We start from the raw sequence: 14,420 nt of genomic DNA on the forward strand, positions 1-14,420 counted from the left end.
AAGAGCCTTTCAATTGAGAAGCAAATTTTGTTTCTTACCAATTAGTAAACACACAATTAATAAAATGTGTAATGATGATACAATTACACATGACATTATTTAATTTGATAAATTAACCTTTCAATTCATTGAAGACAAAAGAGTTTGAACAAAGAGTGCAACAAGTGAAGTATACAAATAAAAACATATGTCAAGCCTTACCTTATGTGCACCTTAAAGACGCTGGTTTCTGGTTTCCAAGGTAAAATCTTGCTGGTTTTATCAAGTTTCTTGGTTGATATTTTGGTGTTGTGATGTTATGATGTTATTAATTGTATCCTTACATTGAACTGATAGGTTGAAACATGGGAATTACTCATACAATAACTTTGGTTTAAGGTAACTATCTTATGTTGAGGTAAAGTCACTTTTAACTTGTTGTTTCCTATCTGGTTGATGGTTGTTTGTTAGTTAAACATTTGATGAAGGAAATTAATTACAGGGAATTATAATGAATAGAGTTGATTAAACAAATAAACATGACAATTAAAGATGATGTAAATAACTGGAAGATATTGTTTTTGTGTTGTTTTTAATGAAATCATTACATTGACTTGTTAAACATCAACATTTACTCACAAACATACTGTAAGGCTATTTGTGAACCTCTCATGTCCCATTGAAGAAGCTCACTCAAAACCAGTTTTTTGTTGAACACCATTTAAACCTAAAAGACGAAAGAGATGATAATGAATGGATGAGTATGGAACCAGAAAAATAAGGTCAAAAACACGGTTAAATAAAAGTACTAAAACGCTAAGATATGCGTTGTTTACAGTTTCTTTTATTAACAATTAACCAGTATTAAGTCAACTTTATTATGCTTAAACTATTTTATTTACTCTCACAGGTGCCGGTGTTGAGACGAAAAAATACCAGATTCAATTAGTTAAAAATAAAAATCAAAGAGGGCGACAAAATCGGAATCATTTCAATCATTTTGTAATAACAATTTGTAAATAATCTGAATGATCAGTTTCATTTTCATGTAGAAGGATGTGAAGAAAGCGTTGCTCTTTTAAAAGGCAAGTTCATTAAAATGACCAGTAATTCCCAGCTAATGTTGACTCAACGATGTCCAAATGTCAGCAGTAAAACAATTTAGTTGAACATCATGACTCGAGCATGATATGATTCATTTTATTATGAGTCTTGAGACAAAAAATATTGACATTTTTAGTTCATGGCCAAGATGTAAAATCTTATTGGATGAAAAATTAGCATTAATTTCCTGATCTGAATCTTGTTTGATTTTAAACATCGGACAACGCTTGGAACTCCTGGTAAACAGAATAGATAACAGATTGAAAGCGACATCGATAAGCCGTTGAAGTTGATCTTCTGCAACGGACAATACACGAGCAGCTTTATCCTTGTGCAAAAATTGCCAAGATTCCCGTATTTTTTGGCAATAATACTTTGCCCTGGATTCGATTTCAATTTCTGTATTCGATCTGACCATTTTATAAATTGTAACCTCTTGTAAATGTTAAATATTTTCCTTCATACAGGTCATCTCAGGCATCAGGGTTGTTGAATATTCAGTTGTACTTTTAAATAATGTTTGAGCTGGGACCATAGATTCAAAGTTACTGCTAACAGAATCATCCAAATCAAGAAGCTTGACTACATGCTCGAGATAGTCGTCAACATCACTGAAATAATGCAACTGGTGAGTAAGGGAATAGTAAAAATGAGAACAGGCTTGTTGTTTTTCTGTGGGTAATCTAAAATTACTATCGATTAAAGATCTGAAAGTCGGGGAAGAGAGTAAAAAACAAGGATTAGAAAGGATGCATGATTAAAATCCTCCGAAGATAATTACTTATATAAAATGCATTGGTGTAAAGTTGGCAATTTGATGATAAAGAACATGTTTTTCAATTGTTCTGGAATAGGCATACGCAATCGAAGAGCAAATCTTCGATTTTTGCGCGTCTTCCTCAAAGTTTGTCACCGTTGTGTGCATAATTGGAAATAAGTGGACTATGTTTCAATTTGGTAACATCAGAATTAGGCAATAAAACTGGATTATCTGGAGTAAAGTTAACTTGAGCTAAATCATGAATTTGTTGCTTGTTCCACAAGAGAAGCGCACTTCTTGCTGGAATGGATACTTTATTTTCTAAATGATGTTTCAAATCGTTCAAGCTGTTAGGACAAATTGAGATTAAATCATTAGTTTTAAGTAACAAAAATTAAAACTATTACTATCTCACCCTTTACTTGGATGACGATAGATGACGACATCTTCCATATGATTGATATAAAAAATATGAACAACTTTATGAGATAAAACATATGAAACATATGTGACAGATATCAAATGACCACATTTTATGAGAGTCACATTCCAAGATTCCAGCCAGAGGAGGAACAATTAATCCTTGTAAAGCTCTGAATAATAAATAGCTTAGATTTAGATTTTTGCTTGAGATACTCAATTGTAATAAAATATAACTTACGGGCTCAGGAGGCAAGTTTGCAGTAGATTCCGGCTCCAAACAATTTCACCATTGTCTGTGTGTTGACATCCAGAAACAATACCAGATGCCTTTTCAGTAATAAACCTTTAAACAAAATAAAGCTAGTGGTTGTTAATTTTCACATGTTGTAGTATTTGCATCTTGTGTTTGAATCTTGCCAAGTTTCGAATGCAGTAAATCGCTTAACCAGGGTTGGTCCCCTGAACTATCCCATTCGATACTCAGCTGAATACGTCTTCTAATACATAAGCATTAACCGTAATTAGGATTCACTGTAAGTTGATAAAAAGGTAACGTACTTTATATTTTCATATAATTTATTTATTAATCGATTAAATCATTTCGGATAAGTAAAAAAGGCGTCTTAATGTCTCTTATGGTCAATTTACAACTCAGATCCGATCAAGTTAAGTAATTGGAAAGATTGTTTTCAATCCAAATTTTTGAGGTAAGATTGGACAGTGGTTAGTGAATATTTATTTGTCTTTACATTTATTTGTATTTGTTATTCCAGAAGCCATTTGTGGACGTTGGCGGGAACCGTAAGCATGGATATTAAGGTTGACAGTTTCCAAATTGGGTTACCTTCATTTTAACTTCTCTCCAAGGTGTATTGTCAACAATCACGTCTTTGCATGTCGTAGTTGGCTATTGAAGGAAAGAGATATGATTAATTGTGGTTTCATTTGCGTTGAGAAATGGTTTATTACATACCTTTTTTGCATCAAGTGTACATTTATCAAGTGGTGTTGATGAATCTTTGAGACAAACTGTGGTTCCAACTTCAAATGTTAGATTGATATATTCATTCAACAAAATGGAAGATTTCTTTATTTTCAGAGGTTTGACCAGATATTTGGTAGCCGAGAGCCGATTGATTTCCGACACAGCGAAGCTGACATCTTTCACGACCATTGGATCGGTAGTCGGTATTGGTTTGTAAGCATCTTTCGATTTCAAGGGATGAATTACAAATGATTCACTTGTTGCGATGAATAGACCAATTGTTATCAAAACGAAACAGTTTAAATGAATGGTTGTCATATTGTAATGTTTTAAAGACTACTGAATCAGTCTGAGTCGACAATTAATTCAAAGAAGGTGAATTGAAAATGAATTGACAACAAAATTAATTGTTGTTGTGTTTTATATAGTAATTATCTAATTTTTATCACAACAAGAGTTAGATATACATAATTCACGACATAAATTATATTACAAATAATGTGTACCTGAAGCCTTTCTCAACATATCAATCATTTATATCAGGTGATTGTTTCAATTCAATCATTTGATTTTCTTTGTTCAAAATTCAATGTCAGAGCAAGTTATCAATCGCAATCAAGCAATATTTTTGACCAAACTCCCACTTTGATTCAACAATGTTATAAAACTTTGATATTAGTCTTTTTTTAATGTCAATTGTAATCTGTTTCAGTTATTGAAGTAATAATACAGAATTGATAAAGGAAAATCTGAATTCAACTCAAAAATAATATTTAATATGCACAGCAATTGGGAAAAAATACGTGCGAAAAACTTTACTACAGTTGATATCAAATGATTACGTATTATTATACAATTTTATCATTCTTTATTCATATCTTGATTTTTGATATTTAATAATCAAAATAAGATTTCCGAGAATTGTTGGGTGAAATTATTTCTGTTGATGATTGAAAACTTCCGAAGTGTTTAGATATTTTAAACCATCGAGAACTCAATAGTCAAACCAAGAATCATTTTCAGCATAACTTGAATCAGTCTATTCTTTAGCCAGACTTTACTTGTACAGATAAAAACATATGTCAAGTCATACCTTAAGCGCACTTTAAAGACGCTGGTTTCTGGCTATCAAGGTAAAAACTTGTTGGTTTTATCGTAAGTTTCTTAGCTGATATTTTCGGTGTTCCATGGTGGCTGATTTTTTGTGTTTTTCAAATTGCGATAGTTTTGATGAGATGCAATCTCTTTTGCAAGATTTCTTTGTTTTTGTTCAGTCATTTCCATATTCACAGGTTCACGATTGTGTCCGACCGTGATACTATCACTTCAGAGTCAAGAACCAGTTTCCCGAGCAATTGGCGGTTGTGCAACGCTAGTTACTTTTTGATCTTTTTGATCGTTTCGCACCTTTGTAAATTTTCTGAGCATTTTTCATTACTGTACTGTACATTCATTCAGTAATGAATCTACCAATAATAATCTTTAGGCTAATCTACTTGTCCTTGAATATTAGAACATAATTTAACAATAATCGTTTGAGTTGTGGCATATAAGTGCTTGATTGATATCATTTTATCTTTTGGCGCAAGTTTATCTTACATGAAGTCATGAGCACTCAGTCCTACCGAAGATTGGATGAAAGCAAACTTGGATTTTGGTACGATATTCATTAAGGATATACGAACAAAAGTTTCAGGTTCCGATGACAAATCAATTGGACATGAGAAAATTTTATCGATTGTCGATCGACATTAAGAACAGGTTCATGATCAATTTGCTTTACAGTGATTTCTTTTCCTAAATTTCGAGTAATCCTAGCTCGCTTGTTTGGATAGCCATACAAAGGTCTATCATACAAAATGACAATACCCCCGACTTGAACTTGATTGTTACCAATTTTCATTCCGCTGATAATGGATATGATCTTGTCTCGTAATTCAAGACTACCAGGAATAGTGACCATCACATACAAATGAGAACTATAGTAAACAATCTTTACGCTATAAACGTTTTGGTTTTAAACTCGAACAATGAGACTGCATTAGAACCATTGTCTTCGTTTACATGACTAAATTTCCTTGCTCTTTTTGGTAAAGATGAATCATGTTAACTTGTCATTTCGGTCAATTCTCTTGTAGCTTGATTATTATCCATGGAAATGGTTTTGAGTTAATCCAGATCAACTATATTAGCTTTTAGATTAATCTCGTAAAATGTGAATTTGGAGCTAGCATTAGGAATGTTATCAAGTACACGCACAAGAAAATCTTGATTGATTCGATTTTGCGATATTGAAAATGCTAAAAAGTCAAAAATATTGAAGTTATTACACAGCTTTTTTAGAATTTGATCCCTCGCTTTCATGTCCATAATTACATCTTTGTTGGTTAAGATATCTTAACCAATAAATTTCATAATATTAAGATATCAGGTTTCTCGTTTAAAGCATTCTTTCAGATTTGTTATGCTTTTTGCATATTTGTTTTGAAAGAATAATTTCTTCATTAACAATCAATAAGCATACAAAAAAGTCGGATATTAATTTGTATCATAAAACGAGATTATGTTGTTTTTTTACAATGTTGGGTTTCCAATTTACTCAGAGTGATACAAAAATGCGTCGACGAACAAGAATGTAGCTTATAATGAACCAAATGTTAACTGCAACTAAAAGACGCAAAAGCATCTGGCCATGACTTGTTTCATCGACTCCAAAATAAAATGGTAAATAACTTTGTAAAATGTAAGATCCAATGTAAAGTAGGATAGGATTCATACCTAAAAAATATGAAAAAGATTAGTGAAATTGATTCAAATTTCAAAGAAAAGATGCCAATTTACCTGGGTAAACGAATGGTTTACCGTTTTCCCAAATTTTGATGACATCGATAAGCCAATAGAAAACAGTTAAAACAATCAAAGCCATTGAACCAGTACAGGTAATGAAAGAGAACGACCAAAGATTTTTAATAATTGGAATCCAACCCGTTTGAACACATATCAATGTTATACAAGCTGCAAGAAAAAATATATTCCAGTAAATTTTCGTCATTTAATGCAAAAAAAGCCGAGATCAAAATATTACTTACCAAGTATGAAACCAGATAGAGACCAAATAGCCATTCGTCTCCTTGAGCTTTCAGTTATCAAAATAACTCGGCCTGCAAATGATCCAATAGCCGTTAAAACAATTGAAGTAGTGAAACCCAGTAATCCTTCAGGATCGTGGCGCAAGTCGTTGTGATAAATTTCTTTTGATGTTGCTGTTCGGTAAAGATGATTTTCTCCCAAAATAATCTTGTCGAGTCTATTTGCAGCGCCTCCAGTGCAGTTCCATGTTTTTCCGAGATTGTGTAAACCTCCTGGACCTTGGTAGCCTTTGGGACAAAAAGGGTCGTATTCCCATAAAAATGTGAATCCAAAGTAGAGACATAAACAGATAAAGTAAACTGCTAATTCTGGAAGAAAAATGGCCAAACTTTTGAGTTTACTGAGAGCTACGGGTGGTTCATCGTCGATTGACATTGTTACTCTCGCATGCAGCTTAGCAGAGAGTAATCTACTAATCGCCACAATTAGATAACTAACACCAAACCGTTGTAATACTCCTGGAATACGGAGTGATGTTAAAAAGGCTGTAAGAAAGGAAAGAAATAAAGTTAAAATAATGCCTTAAAATCATGGAATTGAATGGCGCCTTACTGTTTTTTGAGTTTATGCAAAGTCCTAATAGAAATAATTTTATTGCTCGAATCGATATTTTGGTCAAAATTTCAGCCACTGTTTGATTGCCTCTTTTTACTTGAGATTCAATACTGAAAAGATAGGAAAATATATTAAATTAGAGATATTATCTTATGCATGTATGCATATGTAACTAGCGTTAAAGTCCATTAGTTAGTACGCATACTAAAATTATCGCTAGAAAAAATAGCAACTCGTAAATAAATATGATTTCTTCAGTATTCGTGCAAAAAAGTAAATCGAAATCTATCCTTAAATACCTAAGAGTGAGGCTTACACCCATAATGAAAATGAACCAGGGAAATATAACATCAGCAATCGTCAGGCCGAACCAAGGAGCGTGATCTAAAAAGGCATACCCAGCTGAACCATAGTTGACAAAAATCATCATAATCATTGTCAGACTGTGAAAGTAAAAAAAGGAATTAAATAAATTGCTATATAATGATAATAAATATGAAAAGTGATAGAAATAAATAAATAAATCTGTGATCAATGAAATCTGAAAGATAGTAATATTAATAGATTAATAGTAAGGAATTTTACAGATAAAATTAATGGAAACGACTAAATTCGTGACATGATCGTTTCCATTATGATGATGCTTATTTTTAAAGAAGATTTTCACAAAAATTATAAAAATAAGTCATTTCATGCAAATTCATGCATTTCATTATCACAGATTATTGAATGTAGATCAAACAAAACTCACCCTCTGAAGGCATCGAGTGACTTGAGACGTTGTCGTGAAGTTTGCTCTGTTGTGTCAACTCTACGAGTTGAAAATTTACGTCGGTAAATGAACCAACCAACAGATAAAAGTACATAAAATGCAATTGCTAAATATATTGGAATTAAATTGTTACGTCCAGATTTAAGAGTGGAAATTTTACAATCAGACCCAGTACCATCCGAAGTAATGTTAAGTTGATAAACAGCATGATCAGTGAACCAACGGAAGGGAATTTTACAAAAAGTTGTTGAATTGGGTGAGCCGTTAACATCTCGAACTTCTAGAGTAACTTTATATTTGGTGTCAACAATTATGCTTTTAGATGAACTTGGGTTAATTGTTGTTTGATAGACGAGGGCACAATTTTCACATTCTGCAACTTGACTCCAAATTGAAACAGCCAGGGAAGAATCCAGATTTTGAGCTCTAACAAGAGCTTGGTCCAAACGAAGATCCATTTTACAGTATTTTGTTGATTGGTAAAAGTATTGTGGATCTAATAGAGAGTATAAAATGAGATGAGTTATAATAAACGAATAAATAAAATTAACAAAATTAAGCAAATTAGTGTTAGATTTGGTAACTTATCATCATTAATAGATAAAATTGTCACTATTAAAAAAGTATCAAATAACAATTTAGAGTTTGGACATCATTTACACCAACATTAGAACTTGAAGATTCAAATTTTTGTGATTTCTATTATTTATTTTCATTGCATTCCGCTAAATATAATCTAAGAAAGTCTAAATACCACAGGTATGAAAATACCAATTTAAACAGTTGACAGTTTTGTTTATTTTTATCGTTTGACAAAGCTAATTAATTTTTGATTGAAAATCTATAAATTAGACAACAAATGATATCAACTCTTGATTGCATTCTGTCTCTTCTACATCAAGCATCAGTTGAGTTTTGGAATTTTTCCTGAATAAAAACTGAAAATTATATTTAAATCCTCCTACATGACTATTACGCCCAACATGATTCAATATGCATTACCTGGTTGATACATTTCATCAGCCAAATAATGGACTCAATGTGATCGACTATTTGACATATTTAAACCAGGCTTGGTTAAAAAACCTTGTTATGAGGGTCAAATCAATTATTATATTCAATTTTTATAATCATTATTTGAAGAAGGCACAATTGATTCAAGTGTCATGAATATAAATTTTGATATTTCTGATATTCCTGATGGATGCTAATACTGAAAACATTTGTTGTTACCCTGACACTAATGTTAATCAGAGAACTCATTATTAAATTGTTAATGTTATTTCGATCTAGAAATTATTGTTAAAAAGATCAATTGGTGTGGATTAAGACGGCGCAAAGTTAAAATTTCAAATCTTACTTCAAAATAATTTGCAAGAGTTTCCAACTGTTTTGGTATCGTCCTCTTTGATGTCAAGTGATGATTGTTATACGATTATCTCTTGATTGCAGACTTTACATTGATTCAGGTTTTTAAGTTCAAGTGGAGCTGATGTAATGAACTTGGCAATTATTTCATAATAAAGAAATTAAATTAGACTTGTACAGGAATTAAGCGAGTAACTTATTGTTAACAATTTATCCTCTTAGTTGATTAAGGCACGAGGTATAATACTGGTTAATAAAAAATTCACTAATATTGTCCATCAAGTAAACATAACAGCTAAATTAAAGGCATCGGTAACACAAATGTAAGTGTTTTAATGCAAAAAGACACCAACATTACGACCTGAAACCCATATGTTTGTTTCTTCCCACTGAATTTGCTCATTCTAATAAACCAGTTTTGTTCACTGTTTTCATCTGAAAAAAAAGAGAAATTGATTAATGTAAATGGGATTTAATAACATTTAGATAAAGGTGAATGTGTTACTAAGTGCTTATTTTTTCATGTCATCAAAAAAAACAATTCAAATATTCTTCAATAAAATTGCATGAATCAGGATAATTGATCAATGTAAACACTGTTCATGAAGATTTGGTTGAATCAACGCCTTCACAGTATCGCAGATTATGATGATTTGTCATTTTTCATGATAGAAGGAAAGTTTAAGCTATCTTTTTACCATATCACAATGATTAGCAGAGTATTGAGATATTTATATGTATATTTACAAAGATTGTAATCTTGGAGGCCCTTTACTATAAAAGCTTAAGCTCAGTAGCCATTTACTCAATGGTCGATCGGTTGAAAATTTTTCGAATGATAATTACTGAACAAATTCTGGTATGAAGCGAAAAAAATTAGCATCAAAGTAACTGAGCTAAAGGTCAAAGAAATATTCTGAGCCAACTGAATGAAAGCAGTCTAGGAACAAAAAATAGATGTAATTCAAATCCAACTAGTGTGAAGAGTTTGCTAACATAAATGTATGTTTAGGTTTTAATCTGTTGATTTCAAGAATATTGATTATAGTTGTATCTGGTAAAACTATTAAGATTGTTTTTAAGCATTAAGCAGAAGAAAAGGATTTGTAAATACTTACTGTTTTCTGAGTGAGTCTCTGAATCCTATCCGAGCATTGATAATTGATTAATCTGTATGTTAAAAGTATTTAAATTAGTTGATTAATATGAAACTTACAAAATAATAATTTCATCTCTTCACAATGTTTTGAAAAGTGTAAACAATTTAAGTCACTCCTTTTTCAGTAACCAGTAACTATTGACTCACCAACATCTGGTAACTCAGTTACCGTAACTGTTTAGATATCGATAAGTATCAGGATTTTATTATCAGTATCAGTTGGTTGTTACATCTGAACATTCTGAACAGATTTGACCTCTGTTTTTATTCAACCTCAAAGTGGTTAATTTAGTTGAGTAGTGAATTAAATTATTCAGGATGAATCGTTGTTTATTTAGTGCGATATCTAAAAATTATCAACGACTTAGTTCGAGACGGTTGAACTCCGTTGCTCAGGAGCCTTTCCTAAATGGCTCATCTTCAGTCTATGTGGAAGAAATGTTTAAAGCTTGGAAAGCTGACCCGGCTTCAGTTCATCCTTCATGGAATATATTTTTCAAAAGTGTTGCCGCTGGATTAAAACCTGGACAAGCATATGCTAGTCCAGCATCAGCTTTCAACTCAGCTGCTTTATCCAATGCTTTAGGCTCAATTAGCTCCCAATCTGTTGCTCCTGTTGATGCAACCTCAATTGATGACCATCTTTCTGTTCAAGCGATTATTCGATCGTACCAAGTTAGAGGCCACTTAGCGGCTCAACTAGATCCTTTAGATATCACTTCTGCCAATATCTATTTACAACAATCAGAAGGTGCTCCAAGTTCACCGGAAACCGTTTTAAGACATCACAGGTTAGATGAACGGGACATGGATCGTGAATTTAAATTACCAAAAAATACTTATATTGGTGGTGAAGATCAAGTTTTGACTCTTCGAGAAATTTTAAGACGCTTAGAAAATGTTTATTGTAAACATATTGGTGTTGAATATATGTTCATCAATAATTTAGAACAGTGTAACTGGCTTAGGAGTAAATTTGAAACTCCTAACATCATGGATCTGAATCGCGAACAGAAAAGACTTCTGTTGGCTAGATTAACTCGATCTACCAAATTTGAAGAATTTCTTGCGAAAAAATGGGTATCTGAGAAACGATTTGGTCTTGAAGGTATCGAAGTTCTTATTCCAGCCATGAAGACTATTATTGATAAATCTAGTGAACTCGGTGTGGAAAGTTTTATCATGGGAATGCCCCACCGAGGCCGATTGAATGTCTTAGCTAATGTTTGTAGAAAGCCATTGGAGCAGATCTTCGCCCAATTCAGTGCTCTGGAACCTGATGATGAGGTTTGTTCATTTTTATTCAACTTAATACCTTTTATTTATGTTTTTATTTTTATTATCTAGGGCTCAGGTGATGTTAAATATCATCTTGGTATGTGTCATGAACGATTAAATCGTATGACAAACAAAATGATCAAATTAGCAGTCGTTGCTAATCCCTCTCATTTAGAGGCTTGTGATCCAATTGTTCAAGGCAAAGTTAGAGCTGAACAGTTTTATCGCGCTGATAGTCAAGGGAAAAAGGTTATGTCCATATTGTTACACGGAGATGCTGCTTTCGCTGGCCAAGGTGTTGTTTATGAAACTTTCCATCTTTCTGATCTTCCTGATTACTCAACTCATGGTACCATTCATATTGTTGTCAATAATCAAATTGGTTTTACCACTGACCCTCGTGTTGCCCGATCTTCGCCTTATTGTACTGATGTTGCTCGTGTTGTCAATGCTCCAATTTTCCACGTAAACGCTGATGATCCTGAAGCTGTTGTTCATGTCTGTAATGTTGCTGCTGAATGGAGAGACAAATTTGGTAAAGATGTTGTCATTGATATCGTTGGTTACAGAAGAAATGGTCACAATGAAGTTGATGAGCCAATGTTTACTCAACCATTGATGTACACTCGAATCAGGAAACAGGTTCCTGTGGTTGATCTTTACAGTAAAAAGCTTGTTGATGAAGGAGTTTGCTCATCCGATGAAATTGAAGAAGTCAAAAACAAGTATGAAAAAATCTTGCAGGAATCCTTCAAAAATTGTGATACAATGAGTAAAATTCACAATAAAGATTGGCTTGATTCCCCTTGGCACGGTTTCTTTGGAACCCGTCACCCTTATAAATCTGATCCAACCGGTGTTTCTGAAGAAGTATTGAATCACATTGGTACAGTTTTTGGTTCTGAGCCTCCTGGTAACTTTAAAATTCATCCCGGTCTCAAAAGAGTTTTAAAGTCACGACTTGAGATGGTCCAAAAGCGTGAAGCTGACTGGGCCTTGGCTGAGGCAATGGCTTTTGGTTCTCTTCTTAAAGAAGGAATCCATGTTCGTCTTAGTGGTCAGGATGTAGAAAGAGGTACTTTCTCTCATCGTCACCACGTCCTTCATCACCAAACTGTTGACAAGACAACCTATCGACCACTTTGTCATCTTTATTCAGACCAAGCGCCTTATACGGTCTGTAACAGTTCTCTTTCTGAGTATGGTGTTCTTGGCTTTGAAATTGGGTTTTCAATGACCAATCCAAATGCTTTGGTTATTTGGGAAGCTCAATTCGGAGACTTCAACAATACAGCTCAATGTGTTATTGATCAGTTCATTAGTAGTGGACAAGCCAAATGGGTTCGACAAAGTGGAATTGTTTTGCTTTTACCTCATGGTATGGAAGGTATGGGTCCTGAACATTCATCTGCTCGCCCTGAAAGATTCTTACAATTATGTAACTCTGACGCTAACGAATATCCTGTAAGTTTTATTTTCTATTATCTTTTTATTCAAATTTCTTATAAATATCTCATTCTTGACTTTTCTTTATTTTTTTCTCTTAGCATGATGATTATATTAACGATGTTGACTTTGTCAACCGTCAACTTCACGATTTAAACATGATTGTAGTCAATTGCAGTACCCCAGCTAACATTTTCCACGCTTTAAGACGACAGATTTCTCTTCCCTTCCGTAAACCGCTCATTGTCTTCTCACCTAAATCGCTTTTAAGACACCCAGATGCTCGATCCAGTTTCGATGAGATGGTCGAAGGAACTGAGTTCCGCCGAATCATACCCGACAGTGGACCCGTTTCTGAAAACCCCGATTCAGCCAAAGCACTTGTTTTCTGTACTGGCAAAGTTTATTATGAATTAATGAAAGAACGAACCTCTCGTGGGCTAGATAAAGATGTTGCTATTACTCGAGTTGAACAATTGTGTCCTTTCCCTTGGGATTTGATGAGTGAAGAGATCAGTAAATATCCCAATGCTCGAATTATTTGGTCACAAGAAGAACATAAAAACCAAGGTTTCTGGCCTCATATGGAACCTCATATTCACACGGTTCTTAAACACCTCGGACAACAAAATAGAGAATTAAGGTAAAATTTGTTCTATTGGCTATTGACTTTTCACTTTTATAATATTTTATTGTTACCTTGATTTGACTTTCGATTTATTTTTATTATCGCTTAGATACGCTGGTCGTCCTGTTTCAGCTACAACAGCTACTGGAAGTAAATTTATTCATAAAAAGGAATGGTTAAATCATATGGAGCAAACATTTTCAGGCTATTAGTTATTAATTCATCGTTATTTAATTAAATTGATTGATAAAGTTGGGCTAAACGACCGTTCCAAGAAAACTGCAAAACTAATCCTGTGATAAAAGATTATCTTATCAGTTACCCATTCATGATTTCTCAATTTATGGAGCAATTTAAACCACCAAGAACAAGGAGGATAAGACATAAATCAAAATGGAAAATTTGTTTTTGTTTTTCTTATTTAGCGCAGTTTATTTCATTTATAGTGTTATAATTAATTCACTCAATCCTTTTACGAGGACGATTGTTTCTTTTGAAAAAAATAGGAAATTGTTTTTAGATCTAAATTGTTGATTCATCACCTCAATCGTTCATTTTGTTGTAATCTAAATAATCGAGTAGGTTAATAGCATCAACAAAAGGAACGTTAATTGTTTTAATTTACTGAAAATCTGATTCGCATCTCAACTAAAATCTCATTTAATTAACATTCTCAATTCTTCCCATCCGCCACAAGCTATCTCAATTGTTCACCGAAAAATAAGAAACCAAAAAGTTGAAAATCAATATTTATATTTATTCTAGATAATTTATCATGTCAATTAAAAACCAGAATATTATGAGCCTTTGATT

At 32.9% G+C, this 14,420-nt stretch overlaps 4 protein-coding genes across 5 annotated transcripts; 1 reads left to right on the forward strand and 3 right to left on the reverse strand.

Annotated features, from left to right (window-relative positions):
* Positions 1–859: 859 nt before the first annotated feature.
* LOC149094400 (uncharacterized) lies at positions 860–2,430 on the reverse strand. Of its 2 annotated transcripts, none has more exons than XM_089270105.1 (3): positions 2,259–2,397; positions 1,865–2,190; positions 860–1,790 (listed from the first exon to the last, which is right to left on the reverse strand). In XM_089270105.1, exons 2-3 carry the CDS (start codon positions 1,939–1,941, stop codon positions 1,529–1,531), a joined length of 339 nt encoding a protein of 112 aa, XP_089126231.1. In that variant the 5' UTR covers positions 1,942–2,190; positions 2,259–2,397; the 3' UTR covers positions 860–1,528. The 2 variants fall into 2 exon arrangements, with proteins under 2 accessions (XP_089126231.1, XP_089126232.1); XM_089270106.1 differs by having other exon boundaries at positions 1,162–1,790; positions 2,259–2,430.
* A 394-nt stretch (positions 2,431–2,824) lies between these two features.
* LOC107364629 (uncharacterized) lies at positions 2,825–3,640 on the reverse strand. The gene is made up of 2 exons (XM_015932062.2): positions 3,240–3,640; positions 2,825–3,173 (listed from the first exon to the last, which is right to left on the reverse strand). The coding sequence occupies exons 1-2, from the start codon at positions 3,567–3,569 to the stop codon at positions 3,081–3,083; spliced, it is 423 nt and encodes a 140-aa protein (XP_015787548.1). The 5' UTR covers positions 3,570–3,640; the 3' UTR covers positions 2,825–3,080.
* A 2,126-nt stretch (positions 3,641–5,766) lies between these two features.
* On the reverse strand, positions 5,767–10,432 carry Hgsnat (Heparan-alpha-glucosaminide N-acetyltransferase). Its single transcript, XM_015931777.3, has 8 exons — positions 10,215–10,432; positions 9,089–9,531; positions 7,708–8,224; positions 7,256–7,399; positions 6,954–7,066; positions 6,341–6,886; positions 6,093–6,266; positions 5,767–6,029 (listed from the first exon to the last, which is right to left on the reverse strand). The coding sequence occupies exons 3-8, from the start codon at positions 8,184–8,186 to the stop codon at positions 5,851–5,853; spliced, it is 1,635 nt and encodes a 544-aa protein (XP_015787263.2). The 5' UTR covers positions 8,187–8,224; positions 9,089–9,531; positions 10,215–10,432; the 3' UTR covers positions 5,767–5,850.
* A 44-nt stretch (positions 10,433–10,476) lies between these two features.
* On the forward strand, positions 10,477–14,410 carry Ogdh (oxoglutarate dehydrogenase Nc73EF). Its single transcript, XM_015931767.3, has 4 exons — positions 10,477–11,542; positions 11,603–12,997; positions 13,081–13,622; positions 13,717–14,410. The coding sequence occupies exons 1-4, from the start codon at positions 10,574–10,576 to the stop codon at positions 13,817–13,819; spliced, it is 3,009 nt and encodes a 1,002-aa protein (XP_015787253.1). The 5' UTR covers positions 10,477–10,573; the 3' UTR covers positions 13,820–14,410.
* The last annotated feature ends 10 nt before the right edge of the window (positions 14,411–14,420 follow it).

Source organism: Tetranychus urticae, chromosome 1 (assembly GCF_039701765.1).
Source record: "Tetranychus urticae isolate SD_2017Ah chromosome 1, NJAU_TeUrti_SD_1.0, whole genome shotgun sequence".
Lineage (NCBI taxonomy): Eukaryota > Metazoa > Arthropoda > Arachnida > Trombidiformes > Tetranychidae > Tetranychus > Tetranychus urticae.

Excerpts from the sequence above, each read along its gene's own strand:
- LOC149094400 (XM_089270105.1), bottom strand. The coding sequence starts at position 1,941 with ATGCCTATTCCAGAACAATTGAAAAACATGTTCTTTATCATCAAATTG. Across the intron at positions 1,791-1,864 it reads CACCAATGCATTTTATATAA|ATCTTTAATCGATAGTAATT; the intron begins GTAATTATCTTC and ends CCCGACTTTCAG.
- LOC107364629 (XM_015932062.2), bottom strand. The coding sequence starts at position 3,569 with ATGACAACCATTCATTTAAACTGTTTCGTTTTGATAACAATTGGTCTA. Across the intron at positions 3,174-3,239 it reads GTACACTTGATGCAAAAAAG|CCAACTACGACATGCAAAGA; the intron begins GTATGTAATAAA and ends TTCCTTCAATAG.
- Hgsnat (XM_015931777.3), bottom strand. The coding sequence starts at position 8,186 with ATGGATCTTCGTTTGGACCAAGCTCTTGTTAGAGCTCAAAATCTGGAT. Across the intron at positions 7,067-7,255 it reads GGTGTAAGCCTCACTCTTAG|TATTGAATCTCAAGTAAAAA; the intron begins GTATTTAAGGAT and ends CTATCTTTTCAG. Across the intron at positions 6,030-6,092 it reads TAAACCATTCGTTTACCCAG|GTATGAATCCTATCCTACTT; the intron begins GTAAATTGGCAT and ends CATATTTTTTAG.
- Ogdh (XM_015931767.3), top strand. The coding sequence starts at position 10,574 with ATGAATCGTTGTTTATTTAGTGCGATATCTAAAAATTATCAACGACTT. Across the intron at positions 11,543-11,602 it reads CTCTGGAACCTGATGATGAG|GGCTCAGGTGATGTTAAATA; the intron begins GTTTGTTCATTT and ends TTTATTATCTAG. Across the intron at positions 13,623-13,716 it reads CAACAAAATAGAGAATTAAG|ATACGCTGGTCGTCCTGTTT; the intron begins GTAAAATTTGTT and ends ATTATCGCTTAG.